This window comes from Sabethes cyaneus, chromosome 2 (genome assembly GCF_943734655.1).
Source record: "Sabethes cyaneus chromosome 2, idSabCyanKW18_F2, whole genome shotgun sequence".
NCBI classification, from domain to species: domain Eukaryota; kingdom Metazoa; phylum Arthropoda; class Insecta; order Diptera; family Culicidae; genus Sabethes; species Sabethes cyaneus.
In genome coordinates, this window is record NC_071354.1 from 145,676,079 (window position 1) to 145,690,302 (window position 14,224).

Consider the following 14,224-nt stretch of genomic DNA (forward strand, 5'->3'; position numbering starts at 1 on the left):
GTATGGTTTCCAGGTCCGCAAGGGATTTTTCCAAGTCACTTTTTTCCTGCTGTCTCGTTCTCAAATTCTCATTCGTTTTTAATGTATCCTGTTCGCGTGCATTTTTTAAATCAGTATTGAACTTTTCTCTTTCTCTAACGTACTGAAGTATTCTGGTAAGCTTTTCTTGCTCGCTGATAAGTCCTTCTTTGACAATTGCATAAAATTGTCTTTGCTGTTCGATTGCTGTTTTAAGCGCCGTTTGTTGTCCGTTCAACCTCTAATGTTTTGATGTCTTTGGTAAACTTTTTGTGTAAGTCAGTAATATTCCATAACTCATCGATGAGCTTTTTGTTAGCATCATCACCAGTAGCTGCTTCATTTCGTAGCCGAGTTAGTTCATCCTCATTAAGAATTTCGGGCCGAGAGCTACTCGGCCTTGAGCGACATTCTGTTGCAAGCCGCTGTCGGTTGGTTTGATTATGAAATAAAGCTTCTGTGAGGACTTCATTTAGGCGTTGAATGTAAGGTTTTTTGTACTCTCTACAACAGATACCTTTCTTTTTAACGAAACCTGAGAGACATTCACCATGAAACTGATCGACAATTACCGTGGTTTTATTTATAGAATCTATTTTTTTACAACTCCATTCATTGTTGGAAAGGTATACGTTTCGCTTTTCCGATGATCTAAAATCGAAATCGATAAATTCGTTATTTTGGAGATATAACTCAATAACGGTGTGGAACGCTGTCGATGGAGGACCGTGACTGAGATGATTATGTGAAAAGTCCAGTGTTTGTAAATTAAAATAGGGATTCGATTTTATATTTCCGTCGATTTGGAACAAATGATTGTGTGATAAGTTTAAAACTTTTAGTTCGGACATATTCTCTACTAGACTGAATCTAAAATTTTGGAGAAGGTTAGATGACAAGTCCAGCTTTTGGAGAAAATTGCAGTTCGATAGAACATCTATGTTTTGCAAATTGTTCGATTGAAGGTCGATTTCCACCGCTGCGCAGTACTCAAGAGATGATAAAGTTTCAATCGTATTGTTTCTCGCAAAAAGCGTTTTTACGTATTGTGGAATGTGGAGCGCCGTGAGATTGTTGTAGTTTACGTTGATTAGTAAAAGGTTTTGCTTATCATCGAGCTGCTGTAAATCAAAATACTGAAGCCTGTTGTATGAGAAGTCCAGTTCACTAAGTTGGCGATTGTTTTTAAATTGATCTGCTTTTATGTGACTTATAGAATTTTCGCTTGCAGTGATATATTGTAGGTAATAATTTTGCTGGCTTAATGGCAGTTGTGAGATTCGATTTGAGTTGATTTTAAACTGTTGAAGATTTGGCACTGCGGAAAGAAAGTTTAGCGCAATTCGATTCGATTCGATAGCATTGTTTGATAGATCCAGCAGCTGAAGCTTCCAAGCTCCATCGAATGTATTCGACTTAATTTCTTTAAGCTGGTTATTTTGCATGTAGAGTTCCAAAAGTTCAGAGGCGGTTTGAAATGTATTTGAATCGATTTCTCTAATTAGTAAACCTTCGAGATTCAACACCTGCATACGTGGAAATGCATCTAATAAACTTTTAGGCAGGTATTCTAAGGTGGAGTTCTGGAAGGCCAGCTTTTGCTTGCTGTTGGGTACCGGACCAAAGGTAACGCTGTGCTGCGGTAGCTTTAGTATGACATCTTTAAACTGACAATTGTAGTTCTGAGTTTCAATGGAACAAACGTAGTCGAGTCGGCTGAAATGAAAATGAAAAATTCGGTAAGAAGATTTGAAAATATATTGAATGGTTAAATGGAAATAAATATTTGCATAGTTTTATTAATTGCTCACAAATATCCCTAGAGCGTTCGCGCTATGTACTGAGTACACGCGTTTTCGAAAAACGTAAAAAAATCATCGAAGTTTCAATCAAATCACACCAGGTTTTGGTTGTATTCGAAGATCTACTCTTCCTCTTTCTAATGATGCCAAAATAGAGCAAAAAGAATTAAAAAAAAGTGGTCGAAAATTACTTGTAAAAATAGTATGTCCGCACGCGTGTACTCAGTACACCAGCGCGCCCACCAACGTAACTTTTTTTAACCTTCCTAATGCATTAGAAAAAAGTTACATATTATGCATTAAGGGTCGAAAACGACCCAAGTTTTGAAATTGCTCTCATTCATCCATTTTCAATCCGAATTTCGTTTTCTTTACCTCGTTTGAAAGCTATGGCCAAAAACTAGCATCCAAGGTATGTTGGGGAATATTTGTTGACTGATGGCCACTTCTGCGTCGGTTCCGGAACACCCACTACCAGGTCCCGGGGAACATTTTTATATTTTGAGATAATTCATTTTGCGGCACATCAAATCACATTGGTTTGATAAAATAAGATTAATGGAAGTACAATGGGAACATTGGAACATTTTGGACCCAAGCGGCCATTTCCTCATTGGTTCTGGAACATACGGTACCCGGTTTTTGAGGACAATTTTAAATTTTAGGATGATTTATCTTGCGACACGTCAAATTACATCAGCTTGATAACGTAAGACTATTGAAAGTATAATAAAGACATTTTGAAGGCAAATGGCTACATCAGCATTGGTCCCGGAACATCCGGTACCCGGGTTTTGGGGCCATTTTTGTATTTTAGGATAACCCATCTTGCGACACATCAAATCACATCGGCTTGATTAAATAAGACTGATGAAAATAAACCAAGGTCATTTAGAAGCCAAATGGCCATTTTACTATCGGTTCCGGAACATCCGGTACCTGGTTCCGCGGGATATTTTTGGATTATGAAATAATTCATCTTGCGGCACATCAAATCACAACGCCTTGATCAAATAAAACAGTTACAAGAGCTATGGGGACCATTTGAAGACAAATGGCCATTTCATCATCGGTTCCGGAACATCGGGTGCACGGTTTATGAGAACATTTTTGGATAGGATAATTCATCATGCGCCACATCAAATCACATTGGCTTGATGAAATAACACTAATGGAAGTACGTTGGAAAAATTTTGGAGCCAAAATTACCATTTCACCATCGGTTCCGGACTATCCGATATCCGGGTTTTGGGGACATTTTTGGATTACAGGGTAATTCATCTGTCCCGAGTTACCCCGTTTTACGGTTCATTATAAATACCGGGTACCGGATTATATGCGACTGACGCCCCATTACACTTCCATTGTTGTTATTTTATCAACGGGATGTGATTTGAGGTGCCGCATGGTGAATTATCTCAAAAGCCAAAAATGTCCCCCGTAACTGGTACCGGATGACCCAGTACCGATGGTAAAGTGGCCATTTGGCTTCTAAATGACATTGTTTTACTTCCATCAGTCTTATTTTATCAAGCCGATGTGATTTGATATGTCGCATTATGAGTTATCCTAAAATACAAAAATGTCCCCAAAAACCGGGTACCGGATGTTCCAGGACCGATGCTGATGTGGCCATTTGTCTTCAACATGTGTTTATTATACTTTCAATAGTCTTATGTTATCAATGAGATGAAATTTGACGTGCCGCAATAGAAATCATCCTAAAATTCAAAAATGGCGTCAAAAACCAGGTACCGGATGTTCCGTAACCGATGGGGAAGTGGCCATTCGGGTCCAAAATGTCCCCATTGTACTTCCACTAGTCTTATTTTATCAAGCCAATGTGATTTGATGTGCCGCAAAATGAATTATCTCAAAATATAAAAATGTTCCCCGGGACCTGGTAGTGGGTGTTCCGGAACCGACGCAGAAGTGGCCATCAGTCAACAAATATTCCCCAACATACCTTGGATGCTAGTTTTTGGCCATATCTTTCAAACGAGGTAAAGAAAACGAAATTCGGATTGAAAATGGATGAATAAGAGCAATTTCAAAACTTGGGTCGTTTTCGACCCTTAATGCATAATATGTAACTTTTTTTGCTGTGGCTCTTCTAGATGTCGCTGAAAGCTGAAACTCCCCCACAATGCTAATTTTCCAAAGTTAGGAAAAGTCAGAAAATTTCAAGTCTCTAGCTCGTGCCGTTACTGAGTATCAAGCTTTGTAAGTATGCCGATGGGTCGAAATCGACCCCAATGCACTAGGAAGGTTAACCACGTGCGCCACCTAGTGAGACAGAACTTTGTTATGTTTTCGAACTTTGCTATGCGTTGCCAAATGCGTCTTGTTCGAAGAAATAACTTTGTAGAATACAGTTACATTTTATCTCGTTACGACTCTGAGATATTCCAAAAATAAATCAATATACTCGTTATAAGCGCCATCTATCGTATCAGTTCGGAATTTGGCTAATGACAGCAACAACTTGCCAATGACAGCAACCTTCTATCTCTTCTCAGTGCCGTGATATTAGAGATTCTAGTATCGAGATTCTCGAATCATGTAATTTGGTCGCCATTTGCGCCATCTAGCGAATCAGATCTCAAACTTTATTGTTCGTTTCCAGATGCATTTTAACTAGCTAAACAACTCTGTCGAAAACCACAACCTTCTATCTCATGCCAGTCCTGAGATATAGGCAGTATTATTCGCCGTGTACTAAGTACACGACGCGACCGCCCACGTAACTTTTTTTAGCGCGACCGCTCTAGGGATATCGAGAAATTCAACGCCGAGAACTTTCCATTTGCATATTAAAATTCTGAGCACTACTTTTCTATTCTGCGCGAATGTTAAGGTAAAATAAGTGGTCATAAAGATATTATCACTTCATTTTTGTATTGGTTTCCCAACAGAATAGAAAGTGTAAACGTCAAGAGCGTGCATCGCGAATGCGTTGTGTGCGTGCATGCAGATTGACGAGCAATGTTATTAAAATACAGCAGTGAGTAATTCTGGCTGAAACGGGGCCACTACTGACACGAGGTCTTCAAATATTGGAGCTTTTACGCTTAATTGGTTGAAAATGATTAAAAAATAAGAACTACACTTTTAATACCACGCAATAGCGGACCCCTCGTTCGCCAAGGGGCCTAACAGTTTCAAAAAAAAGTTGAATTTTGAGCAAACCTTGAGATTTATATCATGTGATATTTCATATATATGTCATGAAACAACTAACAAATGACCCGGTTCTGTAAAGAAGAACAGGGTTTTCAAATGGAGTAAAAATTTTTTTGATGGCCATCTTGCATTTAGTCGCCATATTGGATTTTATCAAAAAATAGCCGTTTTCACCATGAGCCCGATTTTCATTTTAAGGTCACTTAATTCGAAAGGTAAGAAAAAATTCTATAAGAAACATTCATAAAATTAGGTGTGCAATGGCATTAACTGAATAAAACAACCAGTTATTTGTAGCAAGGTTCACAATTTGCATATAATTATTGTGATACAGTAATGACCCGATTTTGTCACCCCCATGATGAATTTAGGGGTGACAAAAACGGGACAGTGACAAAATCGGGCATTTTTTCAATTTTTATTTTTTTGCAGATAACTTAGACCGAACTACATATATTTCATTCTGATCAATTTTAGGACCTTTATCACCTGTGCTGTGAGGTCCCACAGGTATGAAACCAATGATTATACTGGTTGACTATGTTCAGAGAAATTTCATAGCGTAAAAAGCTCTTTCTTATGGTATGAACGATTCTTTGATTAACCCCCCTAAAAGTAAGATAGAAAATTTATTTTTCAAGTAGTAAGAGAGAGAGCAAAACAATGTTCTACAAAATTTTTGAGAAGATTATTATAAAGAACTTTGCCAAAGAAAGTGATCTTCTAGCTATTACAGTTATGGAGATAAGACACAACTTTTGTGGAAACTCCACGAAAATCAACACAGTTCTTTTCACAGTGTTTTAACACATTTGACATGTTTGAAAATGATTTTCAAACTAAGCTTTTGATAAATCAAAAGCGTGACAAAATCGGGTCAAAAACGTGACAAAATCGGGTCAAAAACGTGACAAAATCGGGGGTGACAAAATCGGGGAGTGACAAAATCGGGGAGTGACAAAATCGGGTTACCACTGTATTTGCAAAATTTGCTATGAAACAAACTACAAACGACACGGTTTTGTGAAGAGGAGAGATCGGGCTTATAAACGAAATAAAAAAAAATTGGCGGTCATCTTGGATTTGGCCGCCATGTTGGATTTTATAAATAAATCGCCGTTTTCATAATGATTCCCCCAACCGATTTTAATTTCAAGACCACCATCGGAAAGCTGGGAAATAATGCTACAAGGAACATTCATCAAATTATATGTGTAGTGGCATTAAATAAACGAAACAATTAATTATCTGTATCAAGGTTTACAACAGAGGTGGGCTCAATTCCGCTAATCCGCTAAAAGCTAATTAGCTCAGCTAACATTTTGGTTAGCGGTTAGCGTTTTCGCTAATTTTTATAATCGTTAGCGTTTTTGTTAGCTTCCGCTAAATTTATGTGCCGCTAAATAAACCGCTAACTTTTTTTGGCAGAAGGAAAATTTGTGAGAAATATCGCACAGGCTTCGGTCGAAGGATTCCAAATTCCAAACTTTTGTATATAATTTACCAGCCAAGAGCCGGGGTGGCTCTTGCCGTATCAAGAATTCTTCTCCATTGTACTTCTGGGTCCTGGGCTACTCGTTTCCAATTCGTTACGCGTCACGGCACATGCAAGTCGACTTCGACGTGGTCAAGCCATCTAACTCGTTTGGCCCTTCTATTCCTGGTGCCGGTGGGGCTCTTGAAGAGAACGGATTTTACTGCACAGTCGTTCGGTATCCTTGCGATGTGGCTGGCCCACCGTAGTCTCCTAACTTTTTCCAAATAGTGAATACAACTCATGGTTCATACGCCTATGCCACTCTCCGCTATCCGTTTGTACTCCACCAAAAATAGTCCGCAACACCTTTCGTTCAAATACGGCAAGTGCACTTCCGTAAACAAAGTTGCTATCTCAAGTCCGTAGAGGACTACTTTTGAACGCGGACTCAAATAAATCGATATTTAAAAAATTCGAGTCCTCCTACATTCACTGAAAACATTAAGGGAGATTTTTCGATTTTCTCGGACATCACTCGTTTTGTAAATTCATAAGTGTTGGGCCAAGTATCAACGCAATAAAGTTTTCACAACAACCAAGGAAAATTATTACGTACAAAATATTTTTTTAAAAATTTTCTGCCTTCTGATTCTGATTCCTTTTATTCTGATTTCATTGTATTTTTACTAGAATTTTATTACTAGATGCGCCATTACTGATACGCTTACCGGTAATGCTCAAGTGTAAACCCAACAAAATGTAAGTAACTGTTTATTAAGAAATCTAGAGAAAATATTATTTGGAAAGCTTTTACAAAAGTTTTCACAGCGATGGAAAACTCCAATAAAAAATCGAGAAATCTATGTCATGGAACATGGAAATGTTTTTTACCCTTTTAATGTGCTAATATGGTAAGCGATAATATCCTTTAAACATTTTTCACGAATGCCTGCAATTCTTTGCACGGAATTAACTCAGATATTTTTTCTTAGACCTTTGAAACAAAAATTTTCTTTTATTGCCGAAATCAGCGCTAATCAAAGTAATGCTGATTCTACAGTGCTAACAAATTTAGCTGTTAGCGGTTAGCGTTAGCTTTCGCTAAATTATTGGTTGATTTAGCGGTTAGCGGTTATCGAAGCTAACGTTTTGTTTTAGCGGATTAGCTGTTAGCGAAGCTAAAATTTCGGTTAGCGGTGCCCACCTCTGGTTTACAACGATCATATAATGGAATATCTTGCTACAGAAAATTAATTGCTTTATTTATTTAATGCTATTGCACACCTAACCTGATGAATGTTTTATAGTATTTTTTCTCAGCTTTCTGATGGCGGTCTTGAAATTAAAATCGGTTAGGGAGATCATGGCGAAAACGGCTATTTTTTGATAAAATCTAACATGGCGGCCAAATCCAAGATGGCGCCAATTTTGTTTTGCACTTCGTTTATAAGCCCGATCTCTCCTCTTTACGAAACCGTGTCATTTTTAGTTTGTTTCATAGCAAATTTTGGAAATAACTGATTTGTTTGCACATCTAATTTTATAAATGATTCTTATAGCATTTTTCTCAGCTTTCCAATGGTGGTCTTAAAATGAAAATCGGTTGGGGAGCTCATGGTGAAAACGGTCATTTTTTGATAAAATACAATATGGCGACCAAATCCAAGATGGCCGCCAAAAATTTTTTTACTTCATTTGAAAGCCCTGTTCTTCTTATTTACAGAACCGGGCCATTTGTTAGTTGTTTCATGGCATATTTGTGAAATATCACATGATATAAATCTCAAGGTTTACTCAAAATTCAACTTTTTTTGAAACTGTTAGGCCTTTTGGCGAACGAGGGGTCCATTATTTCGAGGTATCAAAAGTGTAATTCTTATTTTTTAACCATTTTAAACCAATTAAGCGCAAAAGTGTCAATATTTGAAGACCTCGTGTCAGTAGTGGCCCCGTTTCAGCGAGAATTACCCAGTATTGTATAACCCACAACGAACATTTCAGCTGAAATCAGCTGTTAATCCATAAACTGTTTTTCATCAATTACATGTTGGATAAAACAGTTGAATCAATATATATAGAATGCCAGTGTCGCTGCAGTGCTCGTGGTGAACATCACACATTGGAAAATTACGTATTTACACTGTATGCGCATATGTGTGAGTGATTGATTCGAAACGGGAATCTGATTGTCAAACTAAAAAGGCAACCCAATAAAAAATCCTTCTGCTTTTCCGTAAATGACGTAGGATAAATCACCCGATTTGGTCGTTTTGGGGTATTTCGTCGGCAGGAAAATTTTCTATTGGGCAATTTGACAATGTAGTTCCCGTATCCAAGACACGAACCAGCAACATGTTTGCCACCAAAATATCCATGAAACACCAGCGACACTGGCATTCTATATATATTGATTATACTGATAAAACAGAAGATTAGATCTCAGTTTTTATCTGAACATGAAGGTTATTGCAAAAATGTTTAAAAAATTACACCAGATGAAAAATTTCATTGTAAAACTTTTTGTGTGAACGTGGCAGACAATTTCTTTGCAACACTCAATGTCAAATTGCACTGTCTTTGTCAGATCACTGACTGGTCGCTGCGGTAACATTTATCACATGTCTACTACTCAGTGCATTGAATCTAGATCATATGATTCATGGCTTGTGCTACATCGGCTCGGAGTGGGGATCGCTGCTTTTCACGAAGTTCGGAGGCCAAATTCCAGAGAGAAAGGCAGATCCATGCAGCCGAGAGGACCTATCAACGAATCACAGAACAGCAGAAAGAAAGGGAAGAAGATATGAGAGGGGTGGTAGACACGATGCCACTATGGGGGATTTCCATACAAGCAGGCGGACAAAAATATTTTCGAATTTTTCCTAGGATTTTTGACGTTTTTCTAGTTGATATGATTAAAATATGTTGTTAGAGTACATTTGCAAACATTTCACGAACATATTTTGAAAAGGGTTTAACTGTTTACCTTTGCCATATGTGAAAAACTAATATGGGTCATTCCATCTCAAACGTTTGGATTCGACCATCAGCGATTTCAACCAAAGTTGGCATAATTGTTCATTCCGACCCCACAACCAATTTCCCGAAGTTATACGACGATTGATCAATTTCCCTAGCAGCGGCGCTGCTTACTTTTTTACAGATTTTCAAAAAAAGTCATTTTTCGGGCTTAAATATCTCTGCAACAGTTTGATGTGAAGACATGCCAATATACTTTTTCTATGGGTTTTTGACCGCGCAATCGAGTGATGTTATCAGTTTTTATCTAATTTGTCAAGATCATACATTTTTTTGCAATTTAAAACCAAAAATGCGAATATCTCGAAACCCCCCCAATTTTATTTTCAATTAAATATGCTCAAAATATTCCCCAGACAAATTCTACATAAGAATCACTTAACTAGAAAAGACAATATTGGTAGTTCGGGAGATATGGTGTTTTGAATATCCGGGGCATGCGTTATTCTATCTGAATTATTAGTAAAAGTATGTTTAAATACGTTTACCTGAAGCTGTCAGACATTTGTATGACTAAATAATGTATTTTAATGAAAAAGATGCATTTTCAACATAGAATCAACATAATAAATTTTGAGGTTCTGGATACTTTTATATGTATTTAAATAAAAGTAATAATTTCGTACCAATTTTTATAGTTCTATTATTTAATTGTGCTATTTATTTGTGCAATATTATTATGGTAAATTATTAATAAAATTAATAAATAAATTTTAAATAATAATAAATTAATAAAATTATTATGGTATTTCACTTCTGAAATTATTCGAAACTTCGAAGTAATTTTGAAAATGGCTTTATTAGCACTACGGGAAAACCTAGCCTAAAACGAACGAAATTCAGAACTGCCTGGCAATTGATCAAATATAACTGACCTTATGTAAAATTTTCCGGCAAATCTCATGGTGTCCACCCCTTCCTTAATTGTCATCGGAAAGTATTGTTGATTTTCCCCTATTCTTAACAATATTTTAACTTAATGGAGTTTATCAGGCCAGTTAAGTTATTCATTCGTCCCATATAAGCTTTGTAAGATTTACCGATATTGGTCCATAAGTTCAGCAGATCTAGAACATATCTTGAAATAGGCCATAGGTCTAAAAATTCAGCCTACTCAATATGGATTACAATTTAAAATTTTCGAAGACATTTCTTCGATGAACTTAACAGGAGGGGCGCAGGTTTTCTTCATTTAGTTCCATTAACGTTGTATGGAGGAAATCTCGATGGTGACTTCCTATTTATTATTTCATATTGAAATCTGTTTAACCCAGTTTCTAAATATGCCCAGTAAACCATTTGGTTTGTATATCTCGATTGCAACTGAGGTATACGAAAACATATCTGAACGATAAAGTTATATTTCACGCCATATAAGAGCATATATGTACCAAAGTGGAGGCGATATACGTGCGAAAATTTTGACAACTATTTGTAATTCTATTTTGCGCAGTTTTTATAACACGCAACTAAATACTCCTGAATATATGATATAGATATAATCAAATATTACAATTGTCTATCCTGCTTTATAATTCACAGTCATGAATTGTATATGAAGATACGCACGACTGCAAAACAACTTATTGTTCACTTCAATTTGACATACTCTAATCATTATAGAACTCCAATATGAAATTGACATGAAAACGATTTAATGTGAACTTTCTATTACGATTTTGTGTTATCTGGGTGATTATACTACCCAGTAAACCATTTGGTTTATATATCTCGATTGCAACTGAGATATACAAAATCATATCTGAACGAAAAAGTTATATTTCACGCCATATAAGAGCATATATGTACCAAAGTGGAGGCGATATACGTGCGAAAATTTTGACAACTATTTGTAATTCTATTTTGCGCAGTTTTTATAACACGCGACTAAATACTCCTGAATATATGACATAGATATAATCAAATATTGCAATTGTCTATCCTGCTTTATAATTCACAGTCATGAATCGTATATGAAGACACGCACGACTGCAAAACAACTTATTGTTCACTTCGATTTGACATACTCTAATCATTAGACAACTCCAATATGAAATTGACATGAAAACGATTTAATGTGAACTTTCTATTACGATTTTGTGTTATCTGGGTAAATGCTTCTTCTGTTGACATAATTTCACGTTGAGCAGTTAGCCGTGTTAGCGCTTGTGTGTGTGTGTGTGTGTGTGTGTGTGTGTGTGTGTGTGTGTGTGTGTGTGTGTGTGTGTGTGTGTGTGTGTGTGTGTGTGTGTGTGTGTGTGTGTGTGTGTGTGTGTGTGTGTGTGTGTGTGTGTGTGTGTGTGTGTGTGTGTGTGTGTGTGTGTGTGTGTGTGTGTGTGTGTGTGTGTGTGTGTGTGTGTGTGTGTGTGTGTGTGTGTGTGTGTGTGTGTGTGTGTGTGTGTGTGTGTGTGTGTGTGTGTGTGTGTGTGTGTGTGTGTGTGTGTGTGTGTGTGTGTGTGTGTGTGTGTGTGTGTGTGTGTGTGTGTGTGTGTGTGTGTGTGTGTGTGTGTGTGTGTGTGTGTGTGTGTGTGTGTGTGTGTGTGTGTGTGTGTGTGTGTGTGTGTGTGTGTGTGTGTGTGTGTGTGTGTGTGTGTGTGTGTGTGTGTGTGTGTGTGTGTGTGTGTGTGTGTGTGTGTGTGTGTGTGTGTGTGTGTGTGTGTGTGTGTGTGTGTGTGTGTGTGTGTGTGTGTGTGTGTGTGTGTGTGTGTGTGTGTGTGTGTGTGTGTGTGTGTGTGTGTGTGTGTGTGTGTGTGTGTGTGTGTGTGTGTGTGTGTGTGTGTGTGTGTGTGTGTGTGTGTGTGTGTGTGTGTGTGTGTGTGTGTGTGTGTGTGTGTGTGTGTGTGTGTGTGTGTGTGTGTGTGTGTGTGTGTGTGTGTGTGTATGTGTGTGTATGTGTGTGTGTATGTGTGTGTGTGTGTGTGTGTGTGTGTGTGTGTGTGTGTGTGTGTGTGTGTGTTTGTGTGTGTGTTATTCGCTGGAAATATATTTAATCTTGAAATCTCTCATGGTAACTAGAAATTTTCAAAACACTATATTTCGCAGAGTGGCGCATGGTGGCACGTAATTCTTTCATAAGTTGATAGTATATACCTGAGACTTAACCCAGAAGGAGAAATTAACCTGGAGATATCTGGAGAAAAAAAGTTCTCGACTAAGAAAGCAGAAAATTCTTTTATTTTTTTATATTTTCCTGCTTCTCATGCTTTTTATTATTATAATTTCTCCTCTAGCCGTCTAAACAATCTATTTTCCGGAAAGCTCATTTCATTACCTTTCTAATGACATATAATACATAAGATTTAATTTTGGAAATAGTGTTTAAAAATTGATTTGAAAGTAAACGTGTTTGAATGGCAAAAAGCGTATATGTCATATCGTTTTTCAACTTTGACAGCCTCTATCTCAGAAACAACATCGACTACAGACTTCCTATTTTGGGTTTTTCTTAATTGAAGTATTTGCTATCAATAGAAAATTTCATTAAGCGGATTAGTGAAAGTCAGTTTTCTGATTTTTGTCCGCCTGATATCTCATAGTGGATGCGTGGAAGATAGCGTAACAGCTGGTTTCATGCCGAATGTCAGAAAGGACCGCATGTTCACTGCGGCTACATGTCAGAACAGGGAAAGACCTGTGTAGAGAGACTAGAGCTGCAAAAAAGGCAGCGAGCGGCTGTACTAATAGCGAATTCATAAATTAACCTGAGTTCGTGCCAACTCGAACCCGAAATTTATGAACGATACGGGCAGTTTGACAGATCGACCCGTAACCCGTAACCTGCGCTTCAAACTGAATGCTGTCAGTTTAACCGAGATGCAATCTCGGTTAATTTATGAACGCTTTGACAGCACTTCGATTAAAACTGAGTGCTAATCAACCTGAGCCAGGTTAATTTATGAATTCGCTATAAGTAATCCACCGGATCATTGTAAGGAAGATTTAATGGCGAAGGAGTGTTGGACGCCCTCATTTGCCATAGTTAAAAAAAGGACATCGACTTGAATGTAAAAAATTATCGAGGCATTACATTGTCTGTCTGTCTGTCTGTCTGTCTGTCTGTCTGTCTGTCTGTCTGTCTGTCTGTCTGTCTGTCTGTCTGTCTGTCTGTCTGTCTGTCTGTCTGTCTGTCTGTCTGTCTGTCTGTCTGTCTGTCTGTCTGTCTGTCTGTCTGTCTGTCTGTCTGTCTGTCTGTCTGTCTGTCTGTCTGTCTGTCTGTCTGTCTGTCTGTCTGTCTGTCTGTCTGTCTGTCTGTCTGTCTGTCTGTCTGTCTGTCTGTCTGTCTGTCTGTCTGTCTGTCTGTCTGTCTGTCTGTCTGTCTGTCTGTCTGTCTGTCTGTCTGTCTGTCTGTCTGTCTGTCTGTCTGTCTGTCTGTCTGTCTGTCTGTCTGTCTGTCTGTCTGTCTGTCTGTCTGTCTGTCTGTCTGTCTGTCTGTCTGTCTGTCTGTCTGTCTGTCTGTCTGTCTGTCTGTCTGTCTGTCTGTCTGTCTGTCTGTCTGTCTGTCTGTCTGTCTGTCTGTCTGTCTGTCTGTCTGTCTGTCTGTCTGTCTGTCTGTCTGTCTGTCTGTCTGTCTGTCTGTCTGTCTGTCTGTCTGTCTGTCTGTCTGTCTGTCTGTCTGTCTGTCTGTCTGTCTGTCTGTCTGTCTGTCTGTCTGTCTGTCTGTCTGTCTGTCTGTCTGTCTGTCTGTCTGTCTGTCTGTCTGTCTGTC

The 14,224-nt window shown here is 38.0% G+C and overlaps 1 protein-coding gene across 1 annotated transcript in view; it reads right to left on the bottom strand.

Annotated features, from left to right (window-relative positions):
- Window positions 1–230: 230 nt before the first annotated feature.
- The window catches only part of LOC128736151 (uncharacterized), a 42,458-nt gene continuing 28,464 nt past the window's right edge, over window positions 231–14,224 (bottom strand). The window contains exon 8 of the mRNA XM_053830631.1: window positions 231–1,734. Coding sequence (XP_053686606.1) covers window positions 231–1,734 — 1,504 coding nt within the window. The remainder of the gene's footprint in view (window positions 1,735–14,224) is intronic.